This window comes from Cetorhinus maximus, chromosome 25, assembly GCF_964194155.1.
Source record: "Cetorhinus maximus chromosome 25, sCetMax3.hap1.1, whole genome shotgun sequence".
Taxonomy (NCBI): domain Eukaryota; kingdom Metazoa; phylum Chordata; class Chondrichthyes; order Lamniformes; family Cetorhinidae; genus Cetorhinus; species Cetorhinus maximus.
This window is the reverse complement of record NC_135903.1, coordinates 31189443-31209381: the sequence shown is the minus strand read 5'-3', so window position 1 is coordinate 31209381 and position 19939 is coordinate 31189443. Positions and strand designations below refer to the sequence as shown.

Sequence of the window (19939 nt, the reverse complement as noted above, 5' to 3'; positions counted from 1 at the left end):
CTATTTCTTTCTTAAATATATTCAGTGACTTGTCCTCCACAGCCTTCTGTGGTAGAGAATTTCACAGGTTCACCAGCCTCTGAGTGAAGAAGTTTCTCCTCATCTCAGTCCTAAATGGCCGACCCCGTATCCTGAGACTGACCCCTTGTTCTAGACTCCCCAGCTAAAGGAAACATCACCCCTGCATCCAGTCTGTTCAGCTCTGTCAGGATTTTATACATTTCAATGACTTCCTACCATTTTTGCTGCTTGATTTCTTCAGAGACCACCATGAAAGAATATTAATTAAGCAACTCAAAAGGAGGGTAATTAAATATCTCTGGTTGTAAAGAAATTGAAAACTGATATCCAATCCTGCCCTTGGAGTACTGCGCGAGCTGGCTATCAAGGTTTAAAACCTGGAAAGTTGTGTGAACAGCTCAGAGACACTGCTGGGTGTTTACCCAGAAGTGGCCTTGCTGATGATAATTGTACCCATGAAACTTGAAGGTGAAAGCTGTTGTCAGATAGAACTCCTGACCTACCATGCATGAATAAAGAACATCACATTGGTGGAGCTGTGTAGCTATGCAGAGCCAAATTTGTGCGGGGAATGATACGAATGCTCGAGGTTGCATATGATGTATCTTTATTGCACCCACTATTCAAAGTGAATATTACCTTTTTATTTGAAATATCATTTGCCTGTTAATTCATGCATAATTTGCGTTGGTTCTGATGGGTGTTAAAGTAAAAACTACAAAGAGTGGAATCCTGTTGATAATTTCTTCATTTGGGGGTCATTCAGTAAATTTGGTTATTTTGGTATAGGGTTCCCCACAGGGGTCGCAACAATGTCTATTTACACCGCAAACTTTCTGCCAATCCCATTTGCATGCAAGACTGTAAAATAGGGCATAAACAAAAGGAATCCAGCATAAGTAATCAGGGCCCAAGGAAAGCACCGAACTTACAACACATAATCCTTCTACAATTTGGAAAATTAAAGTTTCAAGCTATCTAACTATCATGAGCGCAGATTAGGTACAGCAACTATAGGAACTTGCAATTCTGGAAGCTATCAATTTTTAATAATGCATGCTGATGCTTGTGCAATTGTAGATATTTCCCCCTCCCCCCGCAACTGCACTGGCCCCCATATGCACCCCACCCAACCACACCTCCCCTGCCACCCAGCCCAGCACCCTCCCATTGGGGCAGAAATACATTTGGCATAAAAATTGACGGATGGGTGAAAAACAGCAAGGAAGCTCAGGCGGAGTGGAGTGCAATAATTGCACACAACACTCGTGGCAGAGTTTCCTCAATCCTTTATACTTGTTATTTTCTTTACACCCCGAACTCATGTGTCTCTGGTCACGAATATACAGGAAATTCTACTCCAGCATGCTGTGCCAGTATACCAATGCAACACAGCACAGGGCAAACAGCTTTCCTAAGTAGATCTCAAGAGGCCTTGCTCAAGTCCTGTGCTCACCTGATGTTTATATCTTAGCTTTTATAGTTTCTTATACCTTTCTACCGCAAATATATGCTTGGTCTCAGAAGCCTTGCCCTTTTTTTTGTTGTATAAATCTCCTGAATCATTGCATCTCTCTCGCTATAACTGTGTCCCAATCTTTTGTGTTGTCTGGGTTTTGTTCTTTATCTCAGTATCTAGAGATTTCTATATCTCTTAGCCCAATTTCTCCATGTTACCCTGATGTGCCTCTCTCCATAACTTCTGGATGCTCCTAGTATCTCCAGTTGCTCCATCTCCTCCTGACTGCAGAGTTGGAGATTGAAATTTTCAATGAACTTTGAAATGGAATGTTGTGACCCACTCAACATCCATTTTATAAATTAAAAATGCTATGATAAAACAAAAGAATTCCCCAAAAATGTTGACATGACTGCAGAAGTGTTATCCATTGGAAACCGCATTTTGAAAAACGTGTCAAGATATTCTACATATTCCCTGTCCTTTGCAACCAAAAAGAACATGTCCATGCATTGCATCTTTTTCAAGCTAAACAAAAGCTTTGGGGAAAGCTATTCCCTGGTTCATTTACTGTGGCAACATGTCTGGTTTAAATTTAAACAAAGGTTGGCAGTTAACTGTTCCCTGGTGCATTCTCCTTGATTCTACCACGGTACACTTGCCAACCAATCAGCACCCTCTTCTTATGCAGTATAAACTGTTTTTCCCTTTGAGATCTGAAATTCTTGGGTCTGTCCTGATGAGTGCAAGACAAAAAGCTTCGACAGCATTCCTCTTTTCAGCAATACTCAAGTTCTGTACTACCAAGCGACTATTTATACTTCATATAGAGACAACAACTTGCTTTAATAGAAAGATAGATTGCAATGTGCTTCATGGGAGACAGTTGGACAGATGATCAAAAGTCTGGTCAAAAACTTAGGTTTTCTAGAGGGTTTTAAATGAGGAGAAAGAGGTAGAGAGACAGAAGTTTAGGGGGGCAATTTCAGACCTTAGGACCCAGAGAGCTGAAGGTCAAGCTGCCAATGGTGAGGTGAAAGAAATGGTGAATGGGTAAGGATAGAGTTTGAGAAACACAGACTTCTCAGGGATTTATAAGGAGGTTAGAAATAGAAAGAGTTGAGCCCTTGGAGGAATTTGAACACAAGGGTGAGAAGCTTTTTAAAAAAAAGGCATTTAGAGACTGGGAGCCAATGTAGGCCTGAGAGTACGGGGGCAATGGATGAACAGGACTTGGTGTGTGCTAGATGTACACAATAGTTTTGAATGCGCTGAACTGGCTGGAAGAAAGGAGGGGCATCAGAATAATCGAGTCTGGAGATATCAAAAGCACAGGTAAGTTCAGAGACAGGTGGCTGAGATAGCTGGTATTATGGACATATATGATGTTGGTGATGAAACAATATAGGTGGTTGGAAGCACACTGAAGGGTCAAATAGAATGCTTAGGTTGTGAACAGTATGGTTCAAAAGATGATGGCCAGGAAGGGGGACAGATTTGATTTGCAAATTTAAAAACATCTTTATTCGCCCTGGTTATTAACTGCTCAGTCTAACTGCGCCCAATGGGAATGGTTTTCCAAAGTTCTTAACTAGATCCTTATGCACATAAAAAATCTATATGTTGTCAGGAACCGAGACAGTGCAACACTTACTTCCTAGTCATTAACAAAACAAAAACCACAACCCTTGTTTAAGCCAGGAGTAGAGCATGTCATCTTTGGATTTGCCTCTATTAATTTTGTTGTCCGTTGATGCTTCATTCTGAGCCATTTTTCTTGGCAGTTTTTTGTCAGTGGTGGTTTGCCATTGCCTACCACTCTCAGGGGCAGAGCGAGGGGGCAGGTCCCCAGTCTATCTCAGCCACAATGGTATTTGAACGTATGCTGTTAGTGTTGCCTCTGTATTTGTTCAAAATCCATTACATTAAAGAAATTTTTTCCAGTTCCGATAAAAGATCATGACCTAAAACTTTAACTGTTTCTCTCTCCACAGATGCTGCCTGAACTACTGAGTATTTCCAGTATTCTGTTTTTGTCTCTGATTTCCAGCATCCACAATATTTTAGATATTCTAGTTAAAGAGGAGGAGTATGAAATATTAGAGACAATAAGCATTGTGAGAGAGGGTGTGCCGGAGGGACTGACATCCTTGAAAGTGGATAAGTCACCACGGGCGGATGGATTGTATCCCAGCTGTTGAAGGAAGCCAGGGAGGAAATATCAGATGCACTGAGGATCGTTTTACAATCCTCATTAGATACAGGCAAGGTACCAGAGGATTGGAGGTCTGCGAACATTGTATCATTATTTAAAAAGGGTGCGAGGGCTAGGCCAAATAACTCTCGGCTGATCAGTCTGACTTCTGTGGTGGGAAAATTATTCGAATCAATTCTGAGAGACGGGATAAAACGTCACTTGGAAAGGAACAGATTAATCAGGGATAGTCAGCACGGTTTTGTTAGAGGAAGGTTGCATCTAATTTAATCAAATTTTTCGAGCGAGTAACAAGGAGGATCGAAGAGGGTAGTGCAGTGGATGTTGTCTACGTGGATTTTAGTAAGGCATTTGACAAAGTCCCACACGGCAGATTGGTTAAAAAGGTAAAGCCCATGGGATACAGGGGAATATGGCGAGTTGGATTCAAAATTGACTCAGCAAAAGGAAACAAAGGGAAATGGGTGATGGATGTATTTGCGAATGGAAATTGGTTTCCTGTGGTGTTCCACAGGGCTCAGTGTGGGTCCCTTGCTATTTGTTGTATATATTAACGATTTGGACTTAAATGTGGGTGGCATGATTGGGAAGTTTGCAGATGACACAAAAATTGGCTGTGTAGTTGATGGTGAAAAGGGTAGCTGTTGTCTCCAGAATGATATCAATGGTTTGGTTGAGAGCGGAAAAGTGGCAGATGGAATTCAATTTAGAGAAGTGTGAGGTAATGCATTTGGGGAGGGCAAACAAAGCTAGGGAATACACAATAAATGGGAGGATATTGGAGAGGAGTAGAGGAAGTGAGACACCTTGGTGTGCATGTCCACCGGTCCCTGAAGGTGGCAGAATTGTGTGTACAGTTCTGGTCACCAATTACAGGAAGGACATAATTGCTCTGGAGAGAGTACCGAGGAGATTTACAAGAATGTTGTCAGGCCTTGAAAATTGCAGGCGCGAGGAACGATTGGATAGGTTGCGGTTGTTTCCTCGGAAAAGATGAAGCTGAGGGGTCACCTGATTGAGTGTACAAGATTGAGGGGCCTAGATAGACAGGGATGCCTGGCAGAAGTCAATTACCAGGGAGCACAGATTTAAAGTGACTGGTAGCACTAGAGGGGACATGAGGAAAAACTTCTTCACCCAGGTGGGTGTTTGGAATTCACTGCCTGGTTTGGTGGTGGAGGCAGAAACCCTCAACCCATTTAAAATGTACCTAGATCTACAACTAAAAGTGTTGTAACCTGCAAGGCTATAGACCGGGTGCTGGAAGGTAGGATTAAAACGGGCAGCTAATTTAAAAAAAAAATTTTTTTAGGCTGGCGCAGACACGATGGGCCGAATGGCCTACAGTCCTGCCATCATCTCACTTGTTCAAACTTTTTGGCTTCAAAATCAGTAACAGGAAACTTCCTCTTACTCACTGTCTTTTAATCCTATTACAATAACAAGTCAATGGTGACATACTGCACAGGTTCAGCTGTTGCTCAACACAAAAACAGAAACAGAAATACCTGGAAAAACTCAGCAGGTCTGGCAGCATCGGCGGAGAAGAGCACAGTTGACTTTTCGAGTCCTCATGACCCTTCAACAGAACTAAGTAAAATTAGCAAAGGGGTGAAATATAAGCTGGTTTACGGGGGGGGGGCGTTGTTGGGACAAGCAGCCAGTGATAGGAGGAGATAACCAAAAGATGTCACAGACAAAAGAACAAAGAGGTATTGAAGGTGGTGGTATTATCTAAAGGAATGTACTAATTAAGAGTGGAGAGCAGGACAAGCAAGGTACAGATCGCTCTAGTGGGGGTGGGGTGAAATAAGACTAAAAGAGCATAAAAGGTATAGATAAACAATGGGTGGAAATACATTTAAAAATAATGGAAACAGGTGGGAAAAGAAAAATCTATATAAATTATTGGAAAAAACAAAAAGGAGGGGGAAGAAACGGAAAGGGGGTGGGGATGGAGGAGAGAGTTCAAGATCTAAAATTGTTGAACTCTATATTCAGTCCGGAAGGCTGTAAAGTGCCTAGTCGGAAGATGAGGTGCTGTTCCTCTAGTTTGTGTTGAGCTTCACTGGAACGATGCAGCAAGCCAAGGACAGACATGTGGGCAAGAGAGCAGGGTGGAGTGTTGAAATGGCAAGCGACAGGGAGGTCTGGGTAATGCTTGTGTGCTTGTGGACAGACCGAAGGTGTTCTGCAAAGCGGTCACTCAGTCTGCGTTTGGTCTCTCCAATATAGAGGAAACCGCATTGGGAGCAACGAATGCAGTAGACTAAGTTGGGGGAAGTGCAAGTGAAATGCTGCATCACTTGAAAGGAGTGTTTGGGCCCTTGGAGGGTGAGGAGAGAGAAAGTGAAGGGGCAGGTGTTGCATCTTCTGCGTTTGCATGGGGAGGTGCCATGGGAGGGGCTTGAGGAGTAGGGGATGATGGACGAGTGGACCAGGGTGTCAGGGAGGGAACGATCCCTACGGAATGCCGCCGGTGGGGTGGGGGGGTGTGCAGGGAAGATGTGTTTGGTGGTGGCATCATGCTGGAATTGGCGGAGGATGATTCTTTGAATGCGGAGGCTGGTGGGGTGATAAGTGAGGTCAAGGGGGACCCTATCATGTTTCTGGGAGGGAGGAGAAGGCGTGAGGGCAGATGCGCGAGAGATGGGCTGGACACGGTTGAGGGCCCTGTCAATTACCGTGGGTGGAAAACCTCGGTTAAGGAAGAAAGAGGACATGTCAGAGGAACTGTTTTTGAAGGTAGCATCATCAGAACAGATGCGACGGTGCGAAGGAACTGAGAGAATGGGATGGAGTCCTTACAGGAAGCGGGGTGTGAGGAGCTGTAGTTGAGGTAGCTGTGGGAATCGGTAGGCTTGTAATGGATATTGGTGGACAGTCTATCACCAGAAATTGAGACAGAGAGGTCAAGGAAGGGAAGGGAAGTGTCAGAGATGGACCGTGTGAAAATGATGGAGGGGTGGAGATTGGAAGCAAAATTAATCAATTTTTCCAGGTCCCGACAACAATATGAAGCAGCACCGAAGTAATCATCGATGTACCGGAGAAAGAGTTGTGGGAGGGGGCCGGAGTAGGACTGGAACAAGGAATGTTCCACATACCCCATAAAGAGACAGGCATAGCTGGGGCCCATGCGGGTACCCATAGCCATACCTTTTATTTGGAGGAAGTGAGAGGAGTTAAAGGAGAAATTGTTCAGAGTGAGAACAAGTTCAGCCAGATGGAGGAGAGTAGTGGTGGATGGGGATTGTTCGGGCCTCTGTTCAAGGAAGAAACAGAGAGCCCTCAAACCATCCCGATGGGGAATGGAGGTGAAGAGGGATTGGACGTCCATGGTGAAGAGGAGGCGATTAGGGCCAGGGAACTGGAAATTGTTGATGTGACGTAAGGTGTCAGAGGAATCACGGATGTAGGTGGGAAGGGACTGGACAAGGGGAGAGAGAAGGGAGTCAAGATAGCGAGAAGTGAGTTCCGTGGGGCAGGAACAGGCTGACACGATCGGTCTGCCGGGACAGTCCTGTTTGTGGATTTTGGGTAGGAGGTAGAAGCGGGCCGTCCGAGGTTGGGCGACTATCAGGTTGGAAGCTGTGGAAGGAAGATCTCCAGAGGAGATGAGGTCAGTGACAGTCCTGGAAACAATGGCTTGATGTTCAGTGGTGGGGTCATGGTCCAGGGAGAGGTAGGAGGAAGTGTCTGCGAGTTGACGCTCAGCCTCCACGAGGTAGAGGTCAGTGCGCCAGACAACAACAGCACCACCCTCGTCAGCGGGTTTGATGACAATGTTAGGGTTGGACCTGAGAGAATGGAGTGCAGTAAGTTCAGAGAGAGACAGGTTAGAGTGGGTGAGAGGAGCAGAGAAATTGAGACGACTAATGCCACGCCGACAGTTCTCAATGAAAAGATCAAGAGAAGGTAAGAATCCAGTGGGAGGGGTCCAGGTGGAGGGAGAATATTGGAGGTGGGTAAAAGGATCCGTTGAACGGGGAGAGGACTCCTGCCCAAAGAAGTGAGCACGGAGACGAAGGCGGCGGAAGAGGATTTCAGCATCGTGCCGAGCCCGAAATTCATTGAGATGAGGGTGTAAGGGTATGAAACTAAGTCCTTTGCTGAGCACTGAACGTTCAGCGTCGGAGAGGGGAAGGTCAGGGGCTATAGTGAATACACGGCCGGGGCTGGGATTGGAAGATGGGGTGGGGACAGAGGGACAGGCAGGGGTGGAGGGTCCTGGATGGGTGTTGGTGTCGATGAGTTGTTGGAGCTTGCGTTCCTTAGCACTTGAGAGAAAGAGAAAAAGTTTCTTGTTGAGGCGTCGGATGAGACAAAGAATAAAATGAAACGGGGGGCATGCACAGCTTTGAAAAAGGGTGCGGCGGTGGTGCTGGAGGGAGAGGTCGAGTGTGTTCATATGGCGGTGCATGGCACTGAGTGTGGATCTCAGAATGCGACGGGAACAGCAACCCAAGGAACGTTGTATGTCCCTGAGATATGCACCCTTTTTCAAAGCTGCACATGCCCCGTTTCATTTTATTCTTTGTCTCATCCGACGCCTCAACAAGAAACTTTTTCTCTTTCTCTCAAGTGCTAAGGAACGCAAGCTCCAACAACTCATCGACACCAACACCCATCCAGGACCCTCCACCCCTGCCTGTCTCTCTGTCCCCACCCCATCTTCCAATCCCAGCCCCGGCCGTGTATTCACTATAGCCCCTGACCTTCCCCTCTCTGACGCTGAACATTCAGTGCTCAGCAAAGGACTTAGTTTCATACCCTTACGCCCTCATCTCAATGAATTTCGGGCTCGGCACGATGCTGAACTCTTCTTCCGCCGCCTTCGTCTCCGTGCTCACTTCTTTGGGCAGGAGTCCTCTCCCCGTTCAACGGATCCTTTTACCCACCTCCAATATTCTCCCTCCACCTGGACCCCTCCCACTGGATTCTTACCTTCTCTTGATCTTTTCATTTAGAACTGTCGGCGTGACATTAGTCGTCTCAATTTCTCTGCTCCTCTCACCCATTCTAATCTGTCTCTCTCTGAACTTACTGCACTCCGTTCTCTCAGGTCCAACCCTAACATTGTCATCAAACCCGCTGACAAGGGTGTGCTGTTGTTGTCTGGCGCACTGACCTCTACCTCGTGGAGGCTGAGCGTCAACTCGCAGACACTTCCTCCTACCTCTCTCTGGACCATGACCCCACCACTGAACATCAAGCCATTGTTTCCAGGACTGTCACTGACCTCATCTCCTCTGGAGATCTTCCTTCCACAGCTTCCAACCTGATAGTCGCCCAACCTCGGACGGCCCGCTTCTACCTCCTACCCAAAATCCACAAACAGGACTGTCCCGGCAGACCGATCGTGTCAGCCTGTTCCTGCCCCACGGAACTCATTTCTCGCTATCTTGACTCCCTTCTCTCTCCCCTTGTCCAGTCCCTTCCCACCTACATCTGTGATTCCTCTGACACCTTACGTCACATCAACAATTTCCAGTTCCCTGGCCCCAACCATCTCTTCACCATGGACGTCCAATCCCTCTACACCTCCATCCCCCACCGGGATGGTCTGAGGGCTCTCTGCTTCTTCCTCGAACAGAGGCCCGAACAATCCCCATCCACCACCATTCTCCTCCGTCTGGCTGAACTTGTTCTCACTCTGAACAATTTCTCCTTTAACTCCTCTCACTTCCTCCAAATAAAAGGTATGGCTATGGGTACCCGCATGGGCCCCAGCTATGCCTGTCTCTTTATGGGGTATGTGGAACATTCCTTGTTCCAGTCCTACTCCGGCCCCCTCCCTCTTTCTCCGGTACATCGATGATTACTTCGGTGCTGCTTCATGCTCTTGTCAGGACCTGGAAAAATTGATTAATTTTGCTTCCAATCTCCACCCCTCCATTTTCACACGGTCCATCTCTGACACTTCCCTTCCCTTCCTTGACCTCTCTGTCTCAATTTCTGGTGATGGACTGTCCACCAATATCCATTACAAGCCTACCGACTCCCACAGCTACCTCGACTACAGCTCCTCACACCCCGCTTCCTGTAAGGACTCCATCCCATTCTCTCAGTTCCTTCGCACCGTCGCATCTGTTCTGATGATGCTACCTTCAAAAACAGTTCCTCTGACATGTCCTCTTTCTTCCTTAACCGAGGTTTCCACCCACGGTAATTGACAGGGCCCTCAACCGTGTCCGGCCCATCGCTTGCTCATCCGCCCTCACGCCTTCTCCTCCCTCCCAGAAACATGATAGGGTCCCCCTTGTCCTCACTTATCACCCCACCAGCCTCCGCATTCAAAGGATCATCCTCCGCCATTTCCAGCATGATGCCACCACCAAACACATCCTCCCTTCACCCCCCCTGATGGCATTCCGTAGGGATCATTCCCTCCGTGACACCCTGGTCCACTCCTCCATCATCCCCTACTCCTCAACCCCCTCCCACGACACCTCCCCATGCAAACGCAGAAGATGCAACACCTGCCCCTTCACTTCCTCTCTCCTCACCGTCCAAGGGCCCAAACACTCCTTTCAAGTGAAGCAGCATTTCACTTGCACTTCCCCCAACTTAGTCTACTGCATTCGTTGCTCCCAATGCGGTTTCCTCTATATTGGAGAGACCAAACGCAGACTGAGTGACCGCTTTGCAGAACACCTTCGGTCTGTCCACAAGCATTACCCAGACCTCCCTGTCGCTTGCCATTTTAACACTCCACCCTGCTCTCTTGCCCACATGTCTGTCCTTGGCTTGCTGCATTGTTCCAGTGAAGCTCAACGCAAACTAGAGGAACAGCACCTCATCTTCCGACTAGGCACTTTACAGCCTTCCGGACTGAATATAGAGTTCAACAATTTTAGGTCTTGAACTCTCTCCTCCAGCCCCATCCCCTTTCTGTTTCTTCTCCCTTTGTTTTTTCCAATAATTTATATAGATTTTTCTTTTCCCACCTGTTTCCATTATTTTTAAATGTATTTCCACCCATTGTTTATCTATACCTTTTATCCTTTTAGTCTTATTTCAACCCACTCCCACTAGAGCTATCTGTACCTTGCTTGTCCTGCCCTATACTCTTAATTAGCACATTCCTTTAGATAATATCACCACCTTCAACACCTCATTGTTCTTTTGTCTGTGACATCTTTTGGTCATCTCCACCTTTCACTGGCTGTTTGTCCCAACAACACCTCCCCCCTCTCTTAAACCAGCTTATATTTCACCCCTTTCCTATTTTTACTTAGTTCTGTTGAAGGGTCATGAGGACTCGAAACGTCAACTGTACTCTTCCCCGCCGATGCTGCCAGACCTGCTGAGTTTTTCCCGGTATTTCCGTTCCTGTTTTTGTTTCGGATTTCCAGCATCCGCAGTTCTTTGTTTTTATTCAGCTGTTGCTCAACTGGTCGCACTCGGGCTTTCGAGTCAACCCTCATACAGAACACAAATCTCAAGGCTCTTTACTGGAAGCGCAGCAACTCGCACACATTTATATATATATATATATATATACATAAAAAACACCTGGAGCAATAAGAAGTCGGATCCGTGGACAACGGCGATTCACGATTACTCCGCCCGCAGCTCTAAACCTTGTTTACAACCTCCGCCATATTTCGGTTTTCCCGCGCCGCCTGCACGTCACATGACATGACGCACGACGCAATGACGTGAACGGACCGAGCGTGCCCATTGTACGTCAAAACCGATGACGTCAGACAGCGCTTCAGCTTTCAATTCATAGCCGTGAAATGACGGCTGCGGATTTTTTTTTTTTTTTGCCGTCCCGCATTTGATAGTCACGGTTCCTGCTCTTCATTTTTTTTGACGAAAGGCGAATTAAATTCTAGATATATAAATAAACCGTGCCGGTTTCGACGTCACGTCTTGGCAGGTGACCTGGCGGCGGCCAATGGGAGACCGTGTTTACCTTGGGCCGGGAGGGATGCTGGGTAATGTCAGGGCTCTGATGTAAACAGAAGCTGCGGCGGCTGTGGCAGTGAATCCGGGATCTTCGCTGAGGGGGAACCGCGATAACCGGCCCGCCGCTACTGCCACCACCTTCTGAATCATCGGGCGGTCGGGGGGGAAGGGATGGAGGAGCAAATCAAGCTGAACGTGAGCTGCGGCGGGGAGACTCAAACTTTCCTGGTTTGCGACTCGCAGAAGACGACTTGGGCGGACCTGGAAGCCATGGTGAGTGAGTGAGTGGGAGGGAAGGGAGGACGGGCGAGCGAGCGAGTGAGTGAGCCTCAGCGCTCCAGGCCCTGTACTTACCCTCTGAGCCTGATGGAGCATTTGGACTGGAGCCCTGCCAACCAGCTAAGGCAAGGAATAAGAAACAGAAAGCGTTAGAAATACTCAGCAGGCCTGGCAGCATCTGTGGAGAAAGAAACAGAGTTAACGCTTCGAGCCTAACATGACTTCTTTCGAAACTGAGGCAAGAACATAGGCCCCGGATATCTGAGTATCTGGATGCAAAGGACAAGGTGCAGTTTTGATTCCACACTCCTTTTCGCATTCCATGTTTGCGATTTTTGAATTATTTTTTTTTTGAATTAAACCTTTGCCCTTCTGTAGCAGTTTGGGCATAACAGTTACCTGCAATAATTTACCCTGCGATTTCCAAAAGTTGTTAGTGTGGTTTTTAATGTCAGATTCAAATCATGGTATCTGTTTCTCAAATCAAAATAATATGGTTCGTTGACCTTTCTGGTCTTTGTCAGACACGAAGTAATACACTTGATTTATCCTAAAATAAAAGCAAAATACTGCAGATGCTGGAGGTGTGAAATAAAAATAAATGCTGGAAAAACTCAGCAGGTCTGACAGCATCTGTGGAGAGAAAAACAGTTAATGTTTTGAGACCAATATAGTTAGAAACCCACTTAATTTAACCTGTTGTTTTTTGCACTTTAAAGAAAAAACTCATCAGTGATTCATTGTATAATTGATTCTGGTCCTTTGCTTATCTTTTCTTAGTTAAAAGAAACATTTTGGTTTGACATAGTATTGTCAGTACATTAATAAAAGTAAATATTTACTTTATGGTGTGTTCATTGTTTTCAAATGAAAGAAAGCTAGCTTGCAAGATTACTTGGACATACATGAACATACCGTATCTCTGCTCACTTGTTTTCATTAGACCGATCATGATGATGTGGCATTGCTGTGGATCTAAACAGGAATAGATCCAGAATTTGTTTATAGGATGATACATCCTGATTAATGATACATCCCTCTATGTGCTTGTCATGTTTTGCTGGTTAAAAAATCTGCAGTTTAACAGCTTTTTCGAGTGGTACTAAGCCTATTCTATAAACAGGATATTGAGTGGTGCTTGTGGTTGGAAAGGTTCTGATTTTCAAATATCAGGCTGAAGCTGTGTCAGAGTGCATGCTGAGTGAACAGTATCCCAAATTCTTAGGCAGTGTACTTTTTTTTTCTATCTATTAAAACTTCCTGTATTATTTGAATCTTAAATGTTGTGCAAGTTTGGCTGTTTATGTATTAATTCTTTTATAAGTAAGCTTTCACCCAATAATCCAATTGGCTTATATTCGTACTTTGCTGAGAAGTGATTCATTCTAAATAATTTAAAAGCATTTTCAGAAAGATAGGAATATTCCCTCAAATAATTCAGTATTGTACAATGTGCATGGAGATGTTTACAAATATCCAAAACTGTTAACTGAAAGTTCAATGAATTGACAGATAAAAGTTTTTAACTTTTCTTTGATGTTGGTGAGCTTTTGTGCTTGTCACCAGAGTTGAACTTTTTTCACCTATAGCAACACCAAGATTTTGCACCTCATATTATCAAGTTGTAAGCTGAAACTCCTTCAACAGCACCTTAGCAATGTGCCTTAATTTGACCACTGTAGTTAATAAACCAAGCTGATACTCCTTTGTTCACACCAAACATCATTGTGATTGTAAATAATACTGATTACAGAACTATGAGCAGTTTGGTACTGTGGATTTGTGCCTAACTTAATTAGCTTAGAGCATTCAGTATCTCATCGGCCTGGCCTGCGTTTAACCTTCATCCCAAATGAAAGTGTATGGTGTTCAACACTATTTCCATGAGTTTAATGATACTTAAAAAAAAGCCAAGCTACACTTTCTTATCTAGAATTAAAATCCATTAAGAAAGCTGGACTCCATTAAGTTGCCCAGCCATCTTCCTATTGTTCTTTGCAATATGCTAGGAATCTGTATAAAATAGTTATCTAATCTAACTTGGACTTGATTATTTGAAGTTGAGATTTTAAAAAAAAATGTATTATACAATTTCAATTCACCTTTCCTGCTGCCTTCCAGTCATCTGGTTGGATGTAATTGGTATAATACTCAGCCTATACTTTCCCTCTCACAAGTGCTAACATTGTAGCATCAGTGTTTGATAACTTAAACATTGAATTAAGGTGGCTTCTTTAAAGTATTGCTTCCTTGGGTAACAGCCCAAGGTGTGCAGTAAATGTCTTCAAATAATGAAGCATTCTTTATTTTTGGTATATAAATGGCAAAGCAACAGAGTAGCTGGAGACTAACGTCACTCAATAATTGCAGCCCAGAGCAACCTCCATAAGTTAACATTTCTCTAGTAACCCTGCTTTAGTAAATTTCTGTGTATAGGTCAGGTGGCCTGTCCAGAAAAGAGTTCCAAATAAAGGAAAATTTTTGTATAACTTTACATCCGTTATTTCTTTATTAGATTTAGACAGAAAATTAATATGCTGCTGGAGGATCTCTTGTATTACAAGCCTTTTGTATGACACTGTCATGATCTCGGGACTTAGTGTGTCTCATAGCTGGTACTGTTGTAATGTAGTCGCTGATGTGGAGAAACTCAATAGAAAGCTTACCCAAGCTACTATTCACAGACGACAGTAGGACAAATGAGGAGTTAATCTATTTTTAGTGATGTTGATTGAGGGGTCACATAGAACAGGAACAATAATTTTAGGCAAATAATTTGAGTAGGTAATATTTAAGGCTGTTTTGCTGAATAATATAATTTCATGCTTAAGAATGTAAGAAGACAAGAAATGGGAGCTGGAGTAGGCCATTCAGTCTTCAAGCTTGCGCCGCCATTCAGTAAGATCAGCTATATATGTATATAGATATATATATATAATAGATTTTTTGGCTACTAACTTTAATATACTCAACAATTGAGCGTCCACGGCCCTCTGGGGTACAGAGTTCCAGATTCACAATCCTTTGAGTGAAGAAGTTTCTCCTCATTTCAGTCCTACATGGCCAATCCCTTATGAAATTGTGACCCCTGGATCTTGACCCTTCTGCTAGGGGAAACCTATTCCCAGAATCTACCCTGTCAAGTTCCTTATGAATTTTATGTTTCAATTAGATCACCCTCATTCTTCTAAATTCTAGAGAATATGGGCCTAGTCTACTCAATCTCTCCTCATAGGGCAATCCTGTCATCCTAGGAATCCATCTAGTGAAGCTTCATGGCACCGGCACCCTCTCCAAGACAAGTATATATCTCCTTGGGTAAGGAGAATAAATTGTACACTGTACTACTGAGGTTGTCTCACCAAGGCTCTATGTTATTGTAATAAACTTATCCACTTATATGCTCCAATCCCTTTGCAATAAAGGCTAAAGTACCATTCACTCTAAGGACACCTCGATACCTCTGAATACCAGTGTTCCAGTCTCTCAAGGGGTAAATGTAGGCCAGGACATTAGAAATAACTCACTGATCATCTCAAAATAATGCCATGGGATTTCATCCACTTAGCTGAACAAGCAGAGACCTTGGTGTGATGTCTCATGAAAAAGGCTCTCTTAGCACGGCAAAGTATCAGCCTAGATTATGTGTTCAAGTCTGAGTGGAATTTGAACCAACAGCCTTCTGACTCTGAGAATGCTATTGCTGAATCAAACTGATGGTTAATTTAAAGCTCAAAAATTAAAACTTGCTGACCATGTGGAATAATAGTCTCAGTCCATCTCCTCATCTCTTTTATGCTGTGTATGGAGCTAACTCGATACATGTTGAGAATTGAAGTTTTTTTCTTTCCAGCTCCATCCTTCCTATCTTGGATTCTCCTCCATCAGTGTGGAGGTTGCAGGTATTCATTTGATGGAAAATCTTATTTTATTTCCTAACAGTATGCAAGATCAAGCATTATTGAGATACTGAACTGAATGCTATATGAAGCAGGACTACCTGGATTTATGAAACTTTGTACATTGGGCTGTCTCACAAAATTGTGACATACTTAGTTTTTAAAAATCTTTCTTTTAATGAAGAAGATTCAAACTGCGGTGTATAGTTTGGAAACCAAAATCATTGCAAAATTTGATGGGCTTTGTTTTATACCGTGTTAGTCAGTCTATAAAAGCATGCTGATAAGATACAATCTTTACAAAACTATTGACTGGCTACTTTGCTCTAGAAGCAGCACTTATTTCCTTGGTTTACAAGAATGTTGCCAGGGTTAGAAAAGTGTAGCTACGAGGAGAGATTGGATAGGTTGGGGTTATTTTCCTTAGAACAAAGAAGGTTGAGAGGTGACTTGATTGAGGTGTACAAAATTATGAGGGGAATAGATAGAGTGGACAGGATAAAATTGTTTCCCTTGGTGGAGAATTCTAGAACCAGGGGACATAGATTCAAGATAAGTGGCAGAAGGTGTCAGGGGGACATGAGGAAGAACTTTTTTATGCAGAGGGTAGTGGGTGTCTGGAATTCACTGCCCAAGTTGGTGGTAGAGGCAGAAACTCTAAACTCTTTTAAAAAGTACCTGGACCTGCACCTTAAGTGCTGTAAGCTGCAGGGCTATGGGCCGGGTGCAGGATGGTGAGATTAGAAAGGGCACCTGGGTGTCCTTAGGCTGGCATGGACAGGATGGGCCGAATGGCCTCCTTCTGTGCTGTAAATTTTCTATGGTTTCTATGAAGAACAGACAATAAGAAAGAAAAGTACTTGGTGCATTTCACTTCTAAAACTCTTTGGCTTTCATTTTTAAAGCTCAGCAACCCAGGATTGCAAAATTCTTTAATGCCACTTGTTTTGTATCTAGAATTGTCCAGTAAATGTATGTTGTAATGACGAGTTAATTCTGTTTTAAGTATACTGTTGCAGTAAATTTAGGTTCAGCAATAGTGGTTAACTGTCAAGTCAGCTTTGGTTAACTGTCAGATCAGCTTGAGGGGAAAAATTGCAGTCAAATTGGCATTAAAATAGTAATTATTTCTTTGTGAGTCTGCCTCGTTAGTTATGCTGAAAAGCAAAAACATCAGATTTGTGGAAATCTATTTTGAAAACCTGTGGAACTTACTATGATATCCAGTGTGGTACATCAGTGAAGACTAGATACAAATTACGATGTATCCTTTAGTCCTATTGTTCAACCCATGAGTTAAAGATATTTACTGCAATGTTTCTGATGTGGGTATAGCAGAAGGCACAGAATGGCTAGGATGCACTGGGGAATCATGTATATGAGGTGAATTGACAGATATTGCATCTTGGATCTGACTGGAAGCTTTTAAGCACAAGTGAAAGACACCAATGACAGCTCACTTCTAGTCACCAGATGGTATCCATGGAATAATCACACCTCTCAAAATGATTGGTGATTTTAAAAGTTCATTTAGAAATTGAGTTTTAGCTATGCAACCTGAAAACAAACCTAACTTTATAAACTGAGGATATACTTGAAGTATGTATGTGTCTACCAGACATGCCCAATACCATTATGTACAAAAACTGTCATTAATGGTGAGATTCCCACCCAGACCCAAGTTGTGAACTGGAGAAAGTTCTGGTGGGCTAGGAATTGTGTATGGAAGTGCAGGTCATTTATTGATGGAATTTGCAGACTGGGGATTGTTGATTTTGTTGATAATTGTGTAACATACAAGTTATGATTGGTTCTTTATGGTTTTGCTTTGATAGGTTGTAAAACTATTGCATTCGTAAGGTAACTACAGGTGTCTACCCAGGAAAACCCTACAGTGTCCCCTAATTACAAAAATCCAATTGTTGATTAATTGCAAGGTTTTTGCTGACCCTAAAGCCCATTCCATTTGTTGAACACCTTTCATTTGAAGCACTTCCTGAAATAGGTCCTAAATTTACCTTTCACTTGTTTGAACCCTGTGCCCTAAGTTCCTCTCGTCTTTCCTGACAATGCAGACCTCTAACTCTAGGGGAGGTAATTTTTACCTTTGCTGATTGAATAGTTTTCTGATGGAATACATACCTGCCTGTTCTAACATTCACCCAATTTTCCATAAATTTCAGATTACTTCCCAGGTGATGAAGATGAAAGTCTGCTGCTAGGGATCAGCCCCATGGTGCTTCTTGCCTTTCTGGTTCCCCAAGGAAACTTTGACTTCCACCATTTCTGGCTTCCCTGTACAATGAAAAAGAATCACTTGGAAATCTGTTTCATTTTCACCCAAAAAGCTTACCTTTAACGATAGCACTTGTACACTGTATGGTGTTGGACATGCCTTGAGGATTCATATATACCTAGAGTGTATCCTCTGTTCATGAAGTGTGTGGAAAATAAGATATCAGGGTCAACATACAAAGTCCACTGAAACAGAAGTTAGATTTTATACATCATACTTCGGTTCCATAAACCTTGCCACTGAGGCAACAACTTTTCTGAAGGTTCAAAATACATGCTTACTTGATTCTTTATAGACCTACTTGTTCAAAGGAGAGCTTTTAGATGTTTTGGTACACTTCACTGGTAATTGATTTTGGCTTTGTATCTTAAGAACAGAATTAAGTAAATTGAGGTGACCTGTAAAGAACTGTCTGTAATTTATATTCGCAATCCGTAGTTTACCTGGAATTTATGCCTGACCTGTGTTACTGTAGTTGTGGGAAAGAAATGAGTTTACTGTGTGGATGCCGACTTAAACAGTGGCCCTTGCTTGCTTTTGTGTTAATTGTAGAGGATAATATTATAAAAGCAGCAGAATTTCTTACAGCCACAAGCGTGAGGCCTGAAATTTCTCTTTGCAGAAAATGATGGAATGTTTGTTTTTCTTCACTCAACAAGCTGATAAATCAGAGGCAGCTTTGTAAAATCATGAAGAATGAAGTGAAGTGCGCTTTCTTTATTCCTATCATTGGGAAATTTTGGGCCCTAGGCTATTTTGAGACTAGGCTCAATCATTGGTTTCCTTGAGTATTATAAATCTTTTTCAAGGTTCTCGTGAAAATATTTGAGAATCTGCAACATTGACCAAATGGGGACCTTGCAGAAATTAATTTGTTTGGATTGATCTCAGTTGGGCATAATTTATACTTGTATGTGAACTCCGATCTGTGTTGTTATTGTCTCTAAAGCAACTGACAGCAGAGGCACTCCATGTTTCCAAGCTAGAGAGGAGAGAATAAATCTGCTGCAAAGTACATGTGTAGATGTCGAATAAGGTCATGATCTGATTGTTTGATATTTCTGGTTAGACAGGGTAACAACAGTCTCTCTGTCTGGATTCATGCATTAGAAAAATCATGGGTAACAGAGGCATTTTCACTCATGGGGTACTGGGGGGATAAGTTTCCAACATTCCATTTATATAATAAACAATGCCACCTGTACACCCCTGTCTGCCAAACTGTCCTAAGCATGTAATCCTCTGAGTAAAGATGGTTCACCTGTTGGTGGTTCTAAATTTACTTGCTCTAATTTTCTGATCTCTAATCTTTCTCATGAGCCATCACAATTTACACTTTGGATCAGACATCTTTGTTTTCTGATGTAGTGGATTTTTCTTTTCTGGTCTGTGACCAAAACAGAACACATTCCGAGCAATGCATTGTAAATTATTTTGTACAACTTCTTTAGACTCAGATTTTCACTTGAGTGAAGATTGCTGTTACTTCTAGCATGAGCCAGTTTTTTTCAGAATGTTAACATTTTAGAATGGGGATAGGAGTCTGTATGTCATGGGCTTGCTGCTGTTTCAGCACCATGCAAAGCTTTAGCATTGTTCTGTCTGTACTGATCTTGTAGTCCTTTAGTGTTAACTTGGTGAACTAATTGTAAAGTAATCTGGGTAGAGTTTGAGGACACCCAGTAGCAATTTTTAATGTGGAAATTACTATTGTAAAATAAAGTGTAACATATTTCTAGTTGACTTCTGTACAACTAATTCTATCAAATTCTTATACTTTATCCATAAGTTCTTTCAGAATGTTAATGAAAAAAGGCTTGCATTCATCATGTCCTAAAGGAATTTGTATCTTT

At 43.2% G+C, this 19939-nt stretch overlaps 2 protein-coding genes across 5 annotated transcripts in view; one reads left to right on the top strand and one right to left on the bottom strand.

Annotated features, from left to right (window-relative positions):
• The window catches only part of LOC144668011 (breast cancer type 1 susceptibility protein homolog), a 65763-nt gene extending 54434 nt beyond the window's left edge, over window positions 1-11329 (bottom strand). Inside the window, exon 1 of one of the 2 annotated variants that reach the window (XM_078529719.1) lies at window positions 11214-11329. The gene's annotated coding sequence lies outside the window, so the exon portion shown is untranslated. The remainder of the gene's footprint in view (window positions 1-11213) is intronic. The other variant, XM_078529720.1, reaches the window with a different exon arrangement.
• A 298-nt stretch (window positions 11330-11627) lies between these two features.
• The window catches only part of nbr1a (NBR1 autophagy cargo receptor a), a 69125-nt gene continuing 60813 nt past the window's right edge, over window positions 11628-19939 (top strand). For all 3 annotated transcript variants that reach the window (XM_078529723.1, XM_078529722.1, XM_078529721.1), the window contains exon 1: window positions 11628-11885. In XM_078529723.1, coding sequence (XP_078385849.1) covers window positions 11784-11885 — 102 coding nt within the window. In that variant the 5' untranslated portion in view covers window positions 11628-11783. The remainder of the gene's footprint in view (window positions 11886-19939) is intronic.